Genomic DNA, 17,790 nt, shown 5'->3' on the forward strand with positions numbered 1-17,790 from the left:
AAATTTCATAAAATTTTCAAACATTATGGGTTAAGTAGCTTTTATATGCTGATTCACTTGTCTTAAATCACAAAAAATCTTCAATCTATAAGAAAGCATAAGACATTCTACTATCTATAGCTTTTGTTACTTATTTCAGAGGGGATCCCATAGCTGTAGTCCAATCTAAACATATGTAACACAGAATATCTTTGGCAAAAAGACTTTCTAAATACCCAAAAGCAGATGGAAGCATTCTTTCTTCTCATTTAAGAATCCAATAACAATCACAGATCCTGCATCCAAAGGCAAGGATGATTCACCATATTATACTTTGAGAAAGTGTAGCCTTAATATCTGCTTCCTGCTATTCACCTGGTCACTATTTCAAAATTTCATCTATATAGTAGCATCAATTTTTGATAGATACCAAGAACTAGGTCACACATATGAGATGTAATATAAGATATATCTAGCTATATAAAGCAATTTAATGTCAGTGACTTTCTCATTATTGTATATCTTACTTTTTATCCAAACTATTTTTGTTATGCCTTAGAATTTAAACTTATAAAATCATCTTAACACATTCTTGGTCATGAATTTTTGTTCTGAGGCCATTTTGTAATACTCTGGAACAGCAAACAACAAAAGGCAGTTAAGCATAAATATTAATATATGACAGACAGTCTCCCAAGACTTGTCAAATCTGATTACCACTACCCACTTCTGATGATTCATGCAAAAAGCAGAGTAGTGTAGTATGAAGAACACTGGATCTCGAGTCAGAGGACCTGAATTCAAATGCCAACTCTGTCACTTATTATCTATATGACTATGAACAAGTCACTTTCTGGTGCACATGCAAAAAACGCATGAACTAAATGATATGACTTCTAAAACCCCTTTTATTCTTAAATCTATGATCCTATGATACTACCAAAAGGACCCTGGAAAACATCTTGAGACATTACAAAGTCCTGAGTGGGAAACTAACAATAGATGGTATTTTTATCACTACCAGTACTTGAAGATAAGAATTCAGAGGAGACAGGAAAAAATGGAAAGTGAGCAGCTAATTAGGTAGATGATGTCAAAGAATGACATTTGGATTTCAGGACCAGAGTTTAAGATACAAGAATAATGAAAGAATCTTGGTCATGATTACAGTATCTCTGAGTACCAAGAATATATTATCCTAGAGAATTACAGACCTGATCAAGAGGATTTTTTTTTTTGCTTTTTTTTGGTGAGGCAATCAGGGTTAAGTCACTTGTCCGGGGTCACACAGCTAGTAGGTGCCAAGTGTCTCAGGTGAGATTTGAACTCAGGTCCTTTTGTCTTCAAGGTTGCAGCTCTATCCACTGCGCCACCTAGCTGCCCCAGATCAAGAGGATTTTAAACTGAACTGAGACAGGGGTAAAACCACGCATTAAGACTTGCTAAGCAATGTATCATAGAGAACAGTAGATATGATGCAGCAAGGATTGCTGTGGAAAGGACCATTAATTCAAAGGAGACAATACTTGAGAGCCAACAATAAAATTCATGACCTCAGATGTCTATTCACAAACATACAAAGGAATGAATAAAGGATAACACAGAGAACTTAAAAATGTCAATTTAATCTAACTGGATATCAGTGAAACTTAGTAAGAACAGAATAATGACTAGAATATCTACAGAAAGGTACTCCTTATTGAAAAAGTTCCCATTAAATAAGAATGGTAGTAAAATAGGATTACACATCAAGAAGATACTTTCATTGAAGAAATCTAGGAAGTCCACACAGAATAATCAGCTAAGAGAGGCCGAGCAACTACCTATGCTCTAAACATCTGCTGTTATTCTCTTCACTCTCATTCTAGGGATTGGAGACAGACTGCAAATGTACCAAGATGGGAGCTGGTATGATCATTCTAGGGTTTTTGAAGGATGGGGAAGACATGGGCAGGTTTGTAGACATCAAGGAAGAAGCCAGTACATACAGTGTGGGACCTTACCTCAAGGACTTTAAATTGTATTGAAGGAAAAGAACAGGTATACAGGTGTAGGAAGCCAAACCATTCTGTCTCCAATCCCTGGAATACACTCCTCCTCCATCTCTGGTCTTCAAAATCCTTATCCTCTCAAAAGCTTCAGTTTAATAAGTACCATCCCTTCCATGAAGTTTTAGTAAAACCCATTCTTCTTCTTTTTCCTCCTTTCGCCTTCATCCTTGTCAGAATTTCCTGTATACTTTCTCTATATTTCTCTTCTTCTGGATATTTTGTCTCCTCTAGGTTTTCGTGACACCGTTCTCTCTTTATTTTCCATTACTTTTTGACCATTAATTCTCAGTCTCTCTTGCTAGAGGTTAGCAACCACGTCACGTCCACTGAAAACAAGTGACCCCAGGGTTTGTCCTGGGCCCTTTTCATATTCTCCCTTTATAGTACCTCACTTGTTGATCTTATTAGCTCTCATGGGTTCAACTATCAGCTCTATTCAGGTTATTCCCAGTTCAATATAGCTAGTCCTAGTTTTTTTCCTGAGCTCCAGTCCCCCAACACCAACTGTCTTTTAAACATAGTGAATTAGATGTTCAATAGGTATCTCAAACTCAACATGTCTAAAGAAGAACTCACTATCATTACCCCCAACTCATTCCCCCTTCCAAACGTCCAAATTACTTTCAAGGGTACCACCATTCTTCAAGTCTCCTAGGTTATAATCTAAATATCATCTTCAACATAGTACTTAACTCATATTCACCCCACATATCCAAACTGTTGTCATTTCTACCTTCATAACTTTTCTCACATATGTCCATTTGTCTCCACTCACACACCAGCACTATGGTATAGGCCCTCATCACCTCATGTCTGAGATATAACAGCCTTCTCATTGGTCGGCTTGTCTCAAGTCTCTTCCTCATTTAATTTATCTCTACTCAGCTGCCAAAGTGATTTTCCTAAAGTGCAGGTCTGCCTGTGTCCTCCAGTTGCTACCTATAATCTACAATAACCTCAAATATTCTGTTTGGGGCACCTAAGTGGAGCATTGGATAGAACACTGGCCCTGGAGTCAGGAGGACCTGAGTTCAAATCCAACCTCAGACACTTGCCACTTACTAGCTGTGTGACCCTGGGCAAGTCACTTAACCCCAATTGCCTTGCCAAAGTAAAATAAAATAAATATCCTGTTTGGCATTTAAAGCCCTTCACTACCTGTCCCTTTCTTGCCTTTTTGGTCTTTATACACTTTACTCCTCACCAAGTATTACATGGTCCAGCTATACTGGCCTACTTGATATTTCTCATACACTAGGCTTCGGCCCACATCTCAGTGCCTTTTCACTGACTGTCTTCAATGTTTCTAATGCTTTCCTTCTTTACCTCTGCCTCCTGGCTTCCCTGCCTGCCTTCCTGCAAAATTCAGTTGAAATTTGACATTCTACAAGATGCCTTTCCTGGTGTTATTCCCCTACTCTCTCCCCCATGATAGTGCTTTGCCTCTGATATATTAAGATATAAATATATCCTTTTGTGATATGTATATATATGTACGTGTGTACACACACACACACACACATAAATGTATACGTGTGTGTGTGTGTGTGTGTGTGTGTGTGTGTGTATGTTTTAATGTTATCTCACCCATTAGAATTGTGAACTCTGAGAACAGGGGCTGTGTTTTTGCCTTTCTTTGTAACCTCAGCCAGTGCCTGCCACATAATGAGTGCTTAATAAATACTTGTTGACTGACTGACTGTAAAATCAACATGGGACCAACTCAAATATATGTATTTTGCTCTCTGCCCCACTGCATAAAAAGGTAGTAGTTGCTTTGTTTTGATTGAGAGTAAGTGAAACAACTTAGATAAAACCCAAGAAAAAAGCTATATTCCAAAAATAAAGCCTTTCCCACTCCAGTGATTTAGTAATGCCCTTTCATAAAAGGTATTGGGGTTAATTTTTTTTTAAAGTACATTATTTCCTAACAATGTGATTCCAGCATCAACACAGTTTTGCCAAACAACAACAAATTGTGAGTTTCGTGAGGACAGAGACTCTCTTTTGCCTCTTTTTGTATCTTCAGCACTTAGCATGGTGTCTGGCACATAGTATTCAGTATGGGTGCTTTAAAAAATTTTTACTAATTGGTTGACTGATTTTATTTGCTTGTTCACAAGCAGATGTTCTGAGATTTGGTGGCTTCTAGCACCTACACTACACAAAACTGAGCTAGAATAGTTATATTATAGCAGAGAAAGTTTTTCTTTCAAACAAAATTTGTATACAAACCAAGATTTTATAATGCACATTTTACTCTGCACTTTGGCAATGTCAATCCAGAATGATAGAAAATATGTCTATAAGAGCAGAAGTTAACCTGAACTACTATACATTTGGATTTCCCCATTTTCTTAAGGAAAAAGTAAAATCATCTTCCATTATGGTAGTTAATTTGAAATTCTCTTCAGAACAAATATGGAAACAAGTTTAAGAACTTTCTTTCCATTTAAATTTATATGGAAAGAGTTTTGTTATTCTAGGTTCTGTACTTTTGTGAATGCTGTATACACTTCCTGCCCAGAATGCTCTCCTCCAAATTATGGTAGAGTAGCACAGTTTGATACAGGGATTACAACATTAGACCATGAGTCAGAAAATCTAAGTTCCAGTCCTGTCTGGTAGTATCAGTTGTGTGAAGTTAAGCCATCACTTCATTTTGTTGAGCTTCAATTTCTTCATCTGGAAAATAGAGACAGCAATAGGCTATTCCTGATAGAAAGTGCACAGTATCCTAAGACTCTTCTCAACAATCTTTACAGTTTTGCACAATCTGTGGCCCATAGGCACCCCAAAGGATTTCAGGAGGTTTTGAAAAATGCAGAGGATGTTTTCCTCTACATTTCTCATATGCCACTCAAAATCTTTTGGCGTGCCACAGTTGTGCAGGCCTGGTCTAGACTGATCACAAGTCTATATACTAATATATACTAATACATGTTAGCATAGTATTAGTATGTTATACTAATTTATATACTAATATATAATTAGTATATTATACTAATCACTTACTCTAGTACATCCAAATACAATTTATACATTATCATGTATTCCAACAGTTTCATATTTGTCTCATATTTGTTACAAGTTCAAGAGCAAAGATAATAGCCATTTCTTTTGTTTCTCCTTTCCCCTCCCCCTGCTCACATGATACACAAAGTGGTAGAAATATTTCATTACTCCAATCCTAGCCAAAAAGATTTCACATTAGACTCCTAATTTTAAAAAAAATTTTTGATTTACTCTCACATCCCATATATTTCAATGAAATAATGTCTTATCTTCTCTCTTAAGCAAATGTCTGTAGATAAGCAAAACTCAGCTTCAAAAACGTATTTTCCGTATAAAAAAGGAAATTTCAATTGTCCAAAAAAGCTCTGAAAAAGAAAATGTTACTATACACTCAATTGGGTATGGAAATCTACCTAACCCTACAGGATAACAGGGTGGAAGGGGACAAGAGGGGGAAATGATAGAAGGGTGGCCAGATTGGGGGAGGGGGTAATCAGAAGCAAATACTTCTGAGGAGGGACAGGGCCAAAAGTGAGAATAGAATAAACAGGGGGTGGGACAGGATGAAGGGAAATACAGTTAGTTTTTCACAACATGACTACTATTGAAGTATTTTGCATGACTACATTTGTATAACCTTTATCGAGTTGCTTGCCTTCTCAATGAGGGTGGGTGGGGAGGGAGGAAGGGAGAGAATTTGGAACCCAAAGTTTTAAAAACAAATGTTAAAAATTGTTTTTACATGCAACTGGGAAACGAGATATACAGGCAATGGGATATAGAAATCTATCCTACCCTACAAGAAAATAGAAGGGGAAGGGGATAAGAGAAGAAGGGTGACAGAAGGGAGGGCAGATTAGGAGAAGGGGTATTCAGAATGCATGCCATCTTGGGGTGGGAGTTGGGGAGAGATATGGAGAAAATATGGAACTCAAAATCTTGGAGTGAATGTTGAAAACTAAAAATAAATATTTAAATTAAAAAAAAAAAAAAAGAAAATGTTACTCCATAATTGACATTATTTTTTGCAGTTCTCATTGTGAACTTGTATGACTCACAAGGCAGTGAGGTGGTGCAGTAGATAGAGTGCCAGACCTGGAGTCAGGAAGACTCATCTTCTAGAGCTCAAATTGGGCCTCAGAAACTTACTAGCTGTGTGACCCTAGGAAAATCACTTAACCCTGTTTGCCTCAGTTTCCTCATCTGTAAAATGAGCTGGAGAAGGAAATGGCAAATCACTACAGAATCTCTACCAAGAAACCCCAAATGAGGTCATGAAGAGTCAGACACGACTGAAAAGAAATGAACAACAAATTTTAATCATTCATTTAAATGTTATTCTCTTTCTATTAGAGTTTGTACCTAATGATATCTACACAGTAACTATCTTACCAAATTAAAATTTAGTGCATATGATTTGACAAAGAAAATTCATCTTGCAAAATCTTGCTAAAAATATGCTTTCCTTTCCCCTAGTTTGGACCATCTTGGAATATCCACATACATAACGAATACAAGTATCACTAAAGTCTCTTCCGAGTGTGAGATTCAATTATTTTAAATGGTTATTAATATCAATGTGCAGCTTTTAGAAGTATTGGTAAAAAAAAGAAATTGAAACATTAAGTTATTATATTTAAGATGCACAAAACACAGTCTTTATTTGCTTCTATATTTCTCCCCTTTGACTACTGTTTACTCCCAATTGAGAAGAAATGCCCTATGTTCACCATAATCACAAGAGTGTCATTTTTATATTCTCTTACAATCAGTGTTAAAATACTCATGGGAGAAAAAAAAATAAGGAACTGTATAAGTACAAGTAATATTGTAATAAAATAGTAAAATATTCAAACCCCCAAAATTCAAACTCAGGTAAGTTTTACTAAAATGTATCATGTCTACATATTAGCCAAAAATTCTTTCTAGGCTAAAGTAATTTTAATATCACAACAGTCTCCAATTCTTTATTTTATTGAGTTTCCAATTGAGACTCAAATCTCAATTACATAGTTTCTGTAATCACCAGATAATACAATTTAATGAATACTAATTTTTTTTATTAAAATATAATTAGTTTCATGTAAGGGATCACTGTTTTTTTAAATGCCACTCTAGATCCCATTCAATCACATGCAAGTAAGTATAATCTCTGTGTGACCAACAGAAAACCAAGAAGAGAATACTATTAGTGTTCATGCATAAAATGCACATATTAACTGATGTGTCATTTTTTTCTATATGCATCTATTCAAAAATGTTTCAGGCATCTTGAAAAACAGACATAGAGGACAAATCATTCTTTCCCTTTTGGACAAATAAATCCAGCACTGATATATAAAAAACCCCAAGATTGGCTTATCTGCATTTCAGCAGCTTTAAGATTCTATTTGTTGTTACAATAACAACAATAAAATATTATATAGCACTTTAAGGTTTGCAAAGTGCTTTACACTTTGAGGTCATTTGATTCTCACAACAGCCCTGTGAGGTAGGAGCTATTATGATCTTCATTTTTCATATTAGGAAACTATGACTTAGAGAGGTTAAATGACTTATTCAGGGTTATACAGCTGATAAGTGGTAAAGGCAGGATTTGAATTCAGACCTTCCTGATTTCAAGTCCAGCATTTTATCTACTGTACCATCTACCATATTTTTGTATTTTTCCTAAACACAACCTCAAATCACACTTTAACTCATTAAAAAGGAAAAATATAAATACTTACCCAGCATACGAATGTACAATGCAGTTTGATCAGAACTATCATAGGAAATTGCTCCACGTCTCTGAAAAACAAACAAAAAACCCCACTCTTAATACACATTAATACACATATCAGAATTTAGCATGTATATGAAACAATGGGATGGTGCTGTTATTGTTTAGGAAATTGATAAGAATATAGTGGATTCAGGTCAATATGTTTCTGTTGATAGGAACAGTATTGAAGATTATTTGGAGAAACTTCAAGGTAGTTTCTTTTTGTATCTTCAACTCAAAAAATACTTATTAAGTTCCTATTATGTATAAGGAATTATACACATTCTAGAAAAAACAAAAGAGAGGAAGGGAGGAAGAGAAGGAAGAAAGAAGGAAAAGGGGAAGGGAGAGAGAGAGAGGAGGAGGAGACAATATAATCCCTGTACCTTCAAGTTTATGATCTATCAAGGAGGATGGAACATGTATAATAAACTGATCTAAGGGGAGATACAAAAATGTATAAGCCTTATTTTCAAGAGTTTATAATGGAGACAAGCACATGAAAAGTAAAAAAAAAATTAATACAAAATAATATATGGTTAAATGAGTAACAAAGTATGGCAAGGGTTGTCAGGAAAGTCCCCACTGAGAAGAAGGATTTAGAGAAACATCATGAAGCCTGCTATATCAGATGACCTGGCTAAACCGGAATACAAATTATTCTACTTATTTATTTAAACCTGAGCATATCTAAATCTTAATTTCTTCATCTATGAGAGTAATTATTACACCATTTACTTCATAGCACTGTTACAAGGAAGATGCTATATAAATTTTAAAGAGCTATAAAAAATAGTTATTATGAATAAAATGAGCATGGAAGGATGAGCAACATTTAGGAGAGCAGCTTAGTTAGGTATAACAGAAAATAAAGAGAAATATACAAGACATGTTTGAGGACAGCAAAACAGCCTAAACCAAAAGTTAGGCTTTTGGTCAGGTTGAAAAGGAACTTAAATGTGACAATAAGGATTAAACCTGTAAGCAACACGTTAAATTTGTTGAGTTATTTTTAGTAAGGGGATAATATATTTCTTTTAAATTCTTCTTGTACTAAAGTAAAACCTTACCAAATAATTAATTTGGACAACATACAGTCTAATTGATTAAAAGTCTAAAACACCCTTTTTTTAAAAAAAAGTACAATTTTATTACTTAACCTATATTAGGAAGACAGTTACCAAGTCTTTCAGAAAATCTACTTTAGCCATTTAGAAAAAATATACTATGTCCATTGAATGTAAACATAAAACTTATTTCAAATTACGTTTTCAAGTTTACAAAGTGCTTTCTTTATTATAACCCTGAGAAACATGCAATTCAAGTTCCCATTCACATTTTGTGAACCAGAAAGCTGAGCCTCAACGAAGTTCAGTGAGCTGTGCATGATCATCCCGCACTAATAAGTGCCTGAAGCGTGACAGCCGATCAGCTCTGCTGTCTCCAACTCTGGTAGCACTCTTTCCATTATGCCTCGCTCCCTCTCCAACAAATTTTTAAAAACACAATACTTAATTTTCTGAAGATGTGACGGTTTTTTTCTTCTAAAGAAAGCTAAAATTTAATTATTTACATGGATTTCATTATGATTTATTTACCCAGCAAAACGTTTTCATTATACTTCAATGGCTCTGTGATATCAGTGACGGTGCTCCTTCAAATGATGCAGAACATATTTCATCAATCACCTCATCTTACATAACACTTGCCTATGTCCCCTGTAAATTCTCAACAGGGAGTCAAACCAATGTATCACAGCCCTTCTTCAAGTTATGCTAAGAATGGAGCACATGGGCTATCCAGTAACTTACTCCTTGTTCTCAATATTAGTAAATACAATGCCCAGCATAGTAGTTGCTTATTACTTGCATTGATCGCACAAAGGCATTCTTTATCCATTTTTTTTCTTCTGTGTGGACAGTTCAATTGAACTCCTTTGAAAAATTATAGGTATATAAGCCTCATGAGGGAGGCTCTGCAAACTTCCAGAACTTGATTTAATCAGCACAATAAACTCCAACGGCTCCCTATTATTTCCATTGTCAATTATGAAATTCTGGGACATTTAAAGCTATCATAAACTGACCCCTTCTTTCTTTTCTAATCTTGCTCCACTTGACTTTCCTCTACACTCTATGACACAAGTACATGGTCTGCTAACTATTTTTTGCACACCATACTTTATCTCCTGACTTTGCATCTTTGCACTGGCTGTCCCCCATGCCTGCAATACTTTCCCTCTGGACCACTGCCTCCTCATTTCTCTACCACCCTTCAAGATTCATCTCAGATCCTATCTTCTACAAGAGGCCTTTCCCAGTCCCTATCTCTCCTCACCTCTAAGATTACAAACCAGCTACTGAATGTAGATAGTTTACATTTTTCTTTGTAACCCCAGTGCTTACCAGAGTGCCTAACACATATAAACACTTAATAAATGCTTGGGGACTAATGACTGACATCTGTAAACAACATTTGGAGGACCTCATTATCTAGGGAATTCTTATTCTATTTGCATAGGATATCATAAAGGTGGCAAATACTTTTGGCAAGCATTTATCTCCCTGTCTTATAAACTGATTGGTGTTAATCAGAAGTTAATAGCTATATACATATTTATATTTTAAAAGAAATTTTGTGTGATTTTTTTTTTAAAAAAGCAAATTCATGGAAGATAACTTTAATTTAGAGGATAGTGGTGTGATGAATAGAGCACTGGGCTTGGAATCATGAAAACCTGAGTTCAAATCTGACCTTAGACAGTTAAAAATTATGTGACCCTGGGCAAGTAATTTAACCTCGCTGTCTCAGTTTCCTCATCTGTAAAATAAAGATAATAATAGCACCTACCTCACAGGGTTGTTATGAGGATCAAATGAGGTTGACAACGTGAAATACTCTGCAAATATTAAAGAGCTATATAAATGATATCTATTATTATAAGATGGCTTTTTTTTCCTTTACTGAACCAAATATATTTCAACAGTTGTACAATAAGTGCAGGAGGATCTCGTTCTCTACACAATTGTGGTGATATGGTTTGCCATCAATATTGCTTATTAAATGCTACCTATTCTTTCTTATACCTTCGTTGAGGATGCCTTCAATGTGTGTATATATTATTCTCATTAAAACTTTATAGTGCAGAGAAAGGAAGCATATAAGTTAATAGTCTCTAATATTCTCTTGGTCACTTTTGGAGGGTACAATAAAATCCAAGTCCCCACCCCCCAAATATTTGGTATTCTTTCTTCTTTTATATGACCTATAAATCAATCACATTCACAGCATTATTCTTCATTCTCCTCCCCATGTCCAGTTTTGTGTTGAAGTCAAAGTATTCAAATATATACAATGTGCATACACCCTCAATATTAAGTTTACATATTGATTTGAATCATATATGTAACAAGCATAAATATATGCTTATTTACTCTTGAAAGTGGAATTGCATTCCTCATTGAATTCTCTACCCTCATCCTCGGCAATAAATGTTGGACTACAAACTGCAATTATTTTCATAGTACTCCTCCAGTAAATGTCAATCATGAAAGTATTCTGGTTTCATTTATGATAAGAATGCAGAGATTGATATGATTTAGTTCCTCTGGCATTATTACTTTTATTTAATCCCTGGAAAATTCTCTCCTGTTGACAATGTCAACAATTAAGGTAATATTTGTCTATGCTGTAGAGAAGGTGTGATTCTTTACGCCCTCTGTCCACTTTCTGCCACAGTCACTAGTACAGTGGAAGGCACCTCACGGGCCTCAGGGCCACTTTAAACTCTTTACTGCTGGATTGTAACAGCCAAAGAATTCATCACCACACTGAGTAGATTGGTCCTCAGAAAGCAGACAGCACGTTTTGGAGACTTTCCAACAGGGCATAACTTGTCAGACCCTGAGTGCAGTTTCTGAGGACCCAGGATCACCTTCCATACAATGAAGACTGGAGTATGGCTTGGTGAAAAGCAGTTTAGCAGAAAGAAAAGGACAACAGATTTAAAGTCAGGAAGACCTTGGTTCAAACCCTATCTTTGACACTTATTAGTTATATATGATCACAGCCAAGTTGCTTTCTATTAGTCCGTTTCCTAGTTTGACAGATTTAAAACATGAAAGGAACTCAAAGACCATCTATTCCAACCTCATTTTACAGATGAGGAAACCAAGGTTCAAGTTAGTGACTTGTCTAGAGTCACAAAGGTGGTAAATAGCAGAACTGACATCCAAACCAAGGTTCCCTGCCTACAAAGTCAGTGCTCTTGCCACTGAAACTAGTTTGAAATCCACCTAATTGTACACTCCTGTCTAGTCCACATCTCCATCCTGCCCACAAGGATATCATGAGACTTTTTCAATGGCTTGATGAAATTCAGGTCTGTTGCACTGAAATCTAACCTATCAGTCTAACCTTTTCAAAGGAAATAAGCTAAGTCTGGCATGACCTAGTCTTAACTAACCTGCTACAGCTTCTCAAGCATCACCATTTTCCTTTCTAAATGCTCACAAACTATTCCTTTGACACCACATTTTAGAATTTGACATTACATTAATTTATAAAACTTTAATTCTAAACTTTGAATTAAAATAATCTGAAGAAAAATACATGGCTGTGTAAAAACAGCATTGGCTTATGCAAGAACAAAGAGACTCGAGTCTTCTTCCTGGCTCTGGAAATAGATTAGCTATGACCACCAGTTCAAGTCACAAACTCTTCATGTTTTAGTTTCCTTATCTACAAAATTAAGATATGAGACCATGTAACTTCTAGATACCTTCCCATCTTTAAAAGAATACAATTTCCACATCTTCTATAAATTATATATACAATTCTGTATTCTGTGCAAATAAAATTATATTCTAAAACTACATAACAATTCTTTTTAAGTTTATGTATGTCTAAGCAGACCACTTTTTGGTGCTTATAAATTGTAACTAAAATTGATCCCACTTCAAAATAGAGGTTCATATGCTGACAAATAAGATACAGTATGGGGGGCCAACCAGTCTTTTTCTATGGACTAGTATTCTTTCTGGTTTGATTTTGAAAATCAATGGTCAAATTGAAGTGTGTTCTGTTCTTCATGATGAACTTAATAAAATGACTTTTCCCACTTAATATACTTTTTATTACATATTTTGAAAGTCTAAAAAGGCTTGAGATAAAATATGCCTGTTACCTAGCATAAGTGTGCTTACTTTCTACAATTTCCATAGCTAATGTGTTCAATTTGAAAGTTAAAAAATTCTATTTCTTTTAGGTCTCCAAGTAAAAGAATTTCTTTCTGTCAAATTAAGCTAAAAAAGAAAAACATAAATTTATGTACTATAACCATATTGGTTAAAAATGATCAATTTCCTTATTAATTTAAATCTACTAAAAATCCACAAGAGAATCCTACAGGTATGTTTCCTGGTAAATTTGAGTTAATTTATTCTCAAGCAAAAAACCTGGCATCAATTGGTGCTAAAAAGCACTGACTGACAAGAGGTTCCCCCACCCCTCACCCTGTGCTTCCTGTTTAACCTGCAGAAAATGAATAGGTCATACAACTCAATTTAATAATACCATTATAGGTCATATGAAGAAATGCTCTAAATCATGACTGATTAAATTAAATTAACTCTGAGGTACCAACACTCAACTAACTAGACTGGCTAATATGACAGAAAAGGAAACTGATAAATGTTGGAAAAGATGTGGTAAAATTGGGACACTAATGTATGGTTGGTGGTGTTTTGAACTGATCCAACCGTTCTGGAGAATTTGGAACTATGCCCAAAGGGCAATCAAACTGTGCATACCCTTTGATCCAGCAATACCACCACCAGGTCTGTATCCCAAAGAGATCATAAAAAAGGGAAAAGGACCCACAGGTACAAAAATATTTCTAGCAGCTCTTTTTGTAGTGGCAAAGAATTGGAAAATGAGGGGATGCCCATCAATTGGGGAATGGCTGAACAACCTGTGGTATATGAATGTAATCCAATGCTATCGTCCTATAAAAAATGATGAGCAGGTGGATTTCGGAAAGACTTACATGAATTGATGCCGAGTGAAGTGAGCAAAACCAGGGGAACATTACACACATTAATAGTAACACTGTGCAATGATCCACTATGACTGACTTGGCTCTTCTCAGTAAAACAATGATCCAAGACAACTCCAGAAGACTCATGATGGAGAATGCTGTCCACATCCAGAAAAGGAAATATGGAGTCTGAATGCAGATGGAAGCACACTGTTTTCACTTTTTTGTTAGGGGAGGGGTTGTGGTTTTTCCCTTTTGTTCTGTTTTTTCTTTCACAATGTGACTAATGTAGAAATATGTTTCCATGATTGCACATTTATAGACTATATCATCAGACTGCTTGCTCTCTTGGGGAGGAAGGGAGAAAAATATGGAACTCAAAATCTTATAAAAATGAATGTTGAAAACTACATGTAATTGAAAAAAATAAAATACTATTAAAAAAAAAACAGACAAACACAAAACCAGGGGAAAAAATATCATTATAGGGAAAACCCTATGATGCATGATAGTACAAAATATTGATTTCTATGAGCCAAATCAGAATAAGGAGACCATCAAATAGTGAAATGACATATGCTATAAATCAACTTCCATTAAGCCTCTAATATCCAACAAATTACTAGGTTTTGAGGAAAACATTTAGCTTCTGGAATGAGAGTATAAAATATAATTAATTTTTTTTCTTTTGGTTATGCTGAAATGTCATTTTAATGTACTAACAATCTGGAATGTTCTAATAGTAGCTCACTGTCAAATCTTGCTGATTGCTGGACACAAGTCAGTTCTTATATACAGCTAAAATAAAGAACAGGATTATAGTCAAATATACTTAATATGAACTTTGAGTTAAAAGTCAAAATCTCCAGTTCTTATTAAAAACTCATTTTCAGCTATGCAATGTATAAAGCAATACTATCCCAACATAAGTCATTAAGTGAATCATAAAACATAAAATTAATTTATATAGATATACAAAGACATAATAAATGATATTATCTCAAATGAAATAAAAATTTATGAAATCAATCTGAAGGGAAAAAATCCCAAAACAACTAAGCTTCAAAACTATTTCAATGTTTTAGCTGCAGGATCTTGAATAATGCCACCAGTTGCATCTATTAGCATAAACAATTACATGCTAATCCTTTAAACCTTCCCATTTTCATAACAAGATATCCTAAAAGTACTAATTTTGAAAAATCCCTCCAGATAATTAATTTGTAACTCTGCAAGTCAGAAATTTCTATCTAATAATCAAGTTATAGTATAAAGACTGTGTAGTAAATATTTGGTTACAAAGGGTTGTTATAGCTACTGATTTTTTTGTTAAAAAGTTAATATAAAAATAGAAGTGCATTTTTTGGGAAAAATTGTAAAGTAAAATTATAATCAAACTCCATGACAATTACCAATTATAAAACACTGAGCTCTTATCCACCTTTCCACCTCATCAGTGAATGGAAATAACTAAGAGGCTTCCACTCGTGACTTTCTAATTTAGCCATCCTGGGAACAGCTTGTAAAGCAAGCTAGTATAGGTCAAAACATGGGCGAGGCTGAGCTAATCAGAAACTACTGACAGCTACAGAGAAAACAAGCTACACTGCAGGTTCCCAAAGCGACTCCCTTTGAGTGCTTTGTAATATTATCACACCAACACTCTTACCCCCCCTTTCTGGAGTCAGGACAAATCAACCCCCTATCGGTACAGTTTTTTATCAAAAGAAAGTATAATAAAATTTATTTTGCCCCATATTCTTAAGTATGTGATTTTTAACTGGATTAAAGTTAAACTTTTCAAAACAGAATACAATTTTTAAAAATACTGACACTATTTTCAAACAGTTTTCACATGTGTGCATATAAAGTTGATTTTAATACACAATATACATAAAAATGTGTACTCCACTTTTTTTTTTTCAATTTAACGTTCCTAAAAAGTTTTAGGTAAACAGAAACACTCTGAAAGAACACTGAAGTGAATCTTTTTATAAAATTCGTTCATTCATTCAACAAGCACTTATCAAATATTTACTACTAAAACTTGCAGTGGGAGGGTACTAGTAAGAGCACTGGCATGGATCAGGAAAGGCCTCATGGCAGGAGGTGACATTGAGCAGAACTTTGGAAAAAACTAGAGATTTCAGACAGCAGAGGTGAGGAGGGCATTCCAGGTATAAGGGACAGCCTATAAAAAGGCATGGAAATAGGAGAAGAAATGTTATGTGTGAGTAACAGCACAAGGGCCAGTCTGGCTGGACTAAGGAGCGTGTGAAGGAGAACATATGAGGCTGGGAAAGTCAGTTGGAACCAGCCTGTGAAACAGTTTAAATGTCAAGTAGAGGAGTTTGCATTTAAGTTAGATCACCTAATCCAAACTCCTTACTTCACAAATGAGGAGACTGAGGCCCAGAGGCCCATGGTTACAAATCTGTAAACAGAGCTGGCATGTGAACATAAAATGTAAGACTTTTGTCTGGACTCTCAGCCCTCAACCTGGACCAGTATCTTTTCTGTTCTATCCTTCCAAGACTGATTTGTCCCCCCACCCCAAACAATGTAAAATTAACTCAAACTTGAAATATTACTCTTTTTGGACTAATAATAGCTTAACAAAAATGCCTATTCTCAAACAGTCTCTATACTTGATTCAAAAGGTCTAAGTTTTATAGACTAGAAAGTCATTTAAAAATAGCTATACTTCCTTTCTGTTAACATTAATTTGATCTTTACTCAATAACTTAGCAAGCTTTAAAAAGGGAATGATACTAAATTAAATCAATAAAATAATGCTTCAAATTTAAAACTACAAGGTTTCTTTATTTAAAATGTACCCATTTTTATATTAATAGATTAAAAAATGACATCTCAAAGAACAATATGTCACATGATGAAAAGTATCAAATTTTGTTCTGAAAAAGCATACACAGCATTTATAGTGTTCTTTAAACATTAAAATTTTAAAACTCTTGAAACCAGCAAAACATAAACTAATGCTGGTTTTATAAATTTAAGTCAAATCTATCAGATCTGATAACAACTGCAGTAGAGGTTGAAAGAAAATTTTGAATACAACCAGAAAAATCTTAAAATATTATAATCACTGAAGATATTTCAAATGAACAGTTTCTGACTCTAGATGGCTATCGGTTAAAATGCATTAATCTCTTTCAACAGCCTGGTATTAAGGTTCGAGGCCAGCAAAACAGAATTATTTCATTCCTTCTATTAAAAAAACAATTTTCCAGATTCTATAAATTTTTAAAATTTAAATGGATTGAAGAAAAGGCAAAGACTATAAGGAATGAGGTATGTGTTTGGGCAGAAATACTTTTATTAGGACATCTGATTATTATAAGAAATAATAAAATTGCATCTACATTCCATCTAGAAGACAAAAACTTTTTAGATGAAAACCAATCACCAATATAGTTTTCATTCACTGGATATGTATAAAGATATACCCAAGTCTGAAATGTCAATTTCATAGTAAGAATTATTTAATTAGAGGGCCTAATATAGAAGTTGAGATGAAAAAGGAAAGCAAGGGTCAAGTTTTTAAGTCAAACAAAAATAAACTCTGTCCTTAGAAAGGACAAAGTTTATAGTTTATACCTGAAATATATTTTGGTCTCTGTTATTTAAATAGCTTCTTCCTCCATTAGAAAATGAAATTTCTTTGGTTACAAAAATACATATTTGATGTATTTGATGTAGAATAATTATTAACTCAGTCCCTCAAAAAGTCCTTTATAAAGTTTTAAGAATAAATTTGCTTAAAAACAACTAAAAAGGGCAAGTAGCAATTTTATGACTGCCCGACACTAATTTAAAATCTAATGAATGCTGTGGAATAAATACTAAGATAAAGTATGAGAAACCCATTAGTTTATTCTATCATATTTATATGACATTAATTTTTAAATCCTGAAAAATAATTA

The 17,790-nt window shown here is 34.4% G+C and overlaps 1 protein-coding gene across 3 annotated transcripts in view; it reads right to left on the reverse strand.

Annotated features, from left to right (window-relative positions):
* LOC114054206 (high affinity cAMP-specific 3',5'-cyclic phosphodiesterase 7A) overlaps window positions 1–17,790 on the reverse strand; it is a 141,220-nt gene that overhangs the window by 61,085 nt on the left and 62,345 nt on the right. For all 3 annotated transcript variants that reach the window (XM_027877377.1, XM_027877375.1, XM_027877376.1), the window contains exon 2: window positions 7,775–7,835. In XM_027877377.1, the coding sequence (XP_027733178.1) occupies window positions 7,775–7,835 (61 nt within the window). The remainder of the gene's footprint in view (window positions 1–7,774; window positions 7,836–17,790) is intronic.

This window comes from Vombatus ursinus, unplaced genomic scaffold (assembly GCF_900497805.2).
Source record: "Vombatus ursinus unplaced genomic scaffold, bare-nosed wombat genome assembly UNPS02014812.1, whole genome shotgun sequence".
NCBI classification, from domain to species: Eukaryota; Metazoa; Chordata; class Mammalia; order Diprotodontia; family Vombatidae; genus Vombatus; species Vombatus ursinus.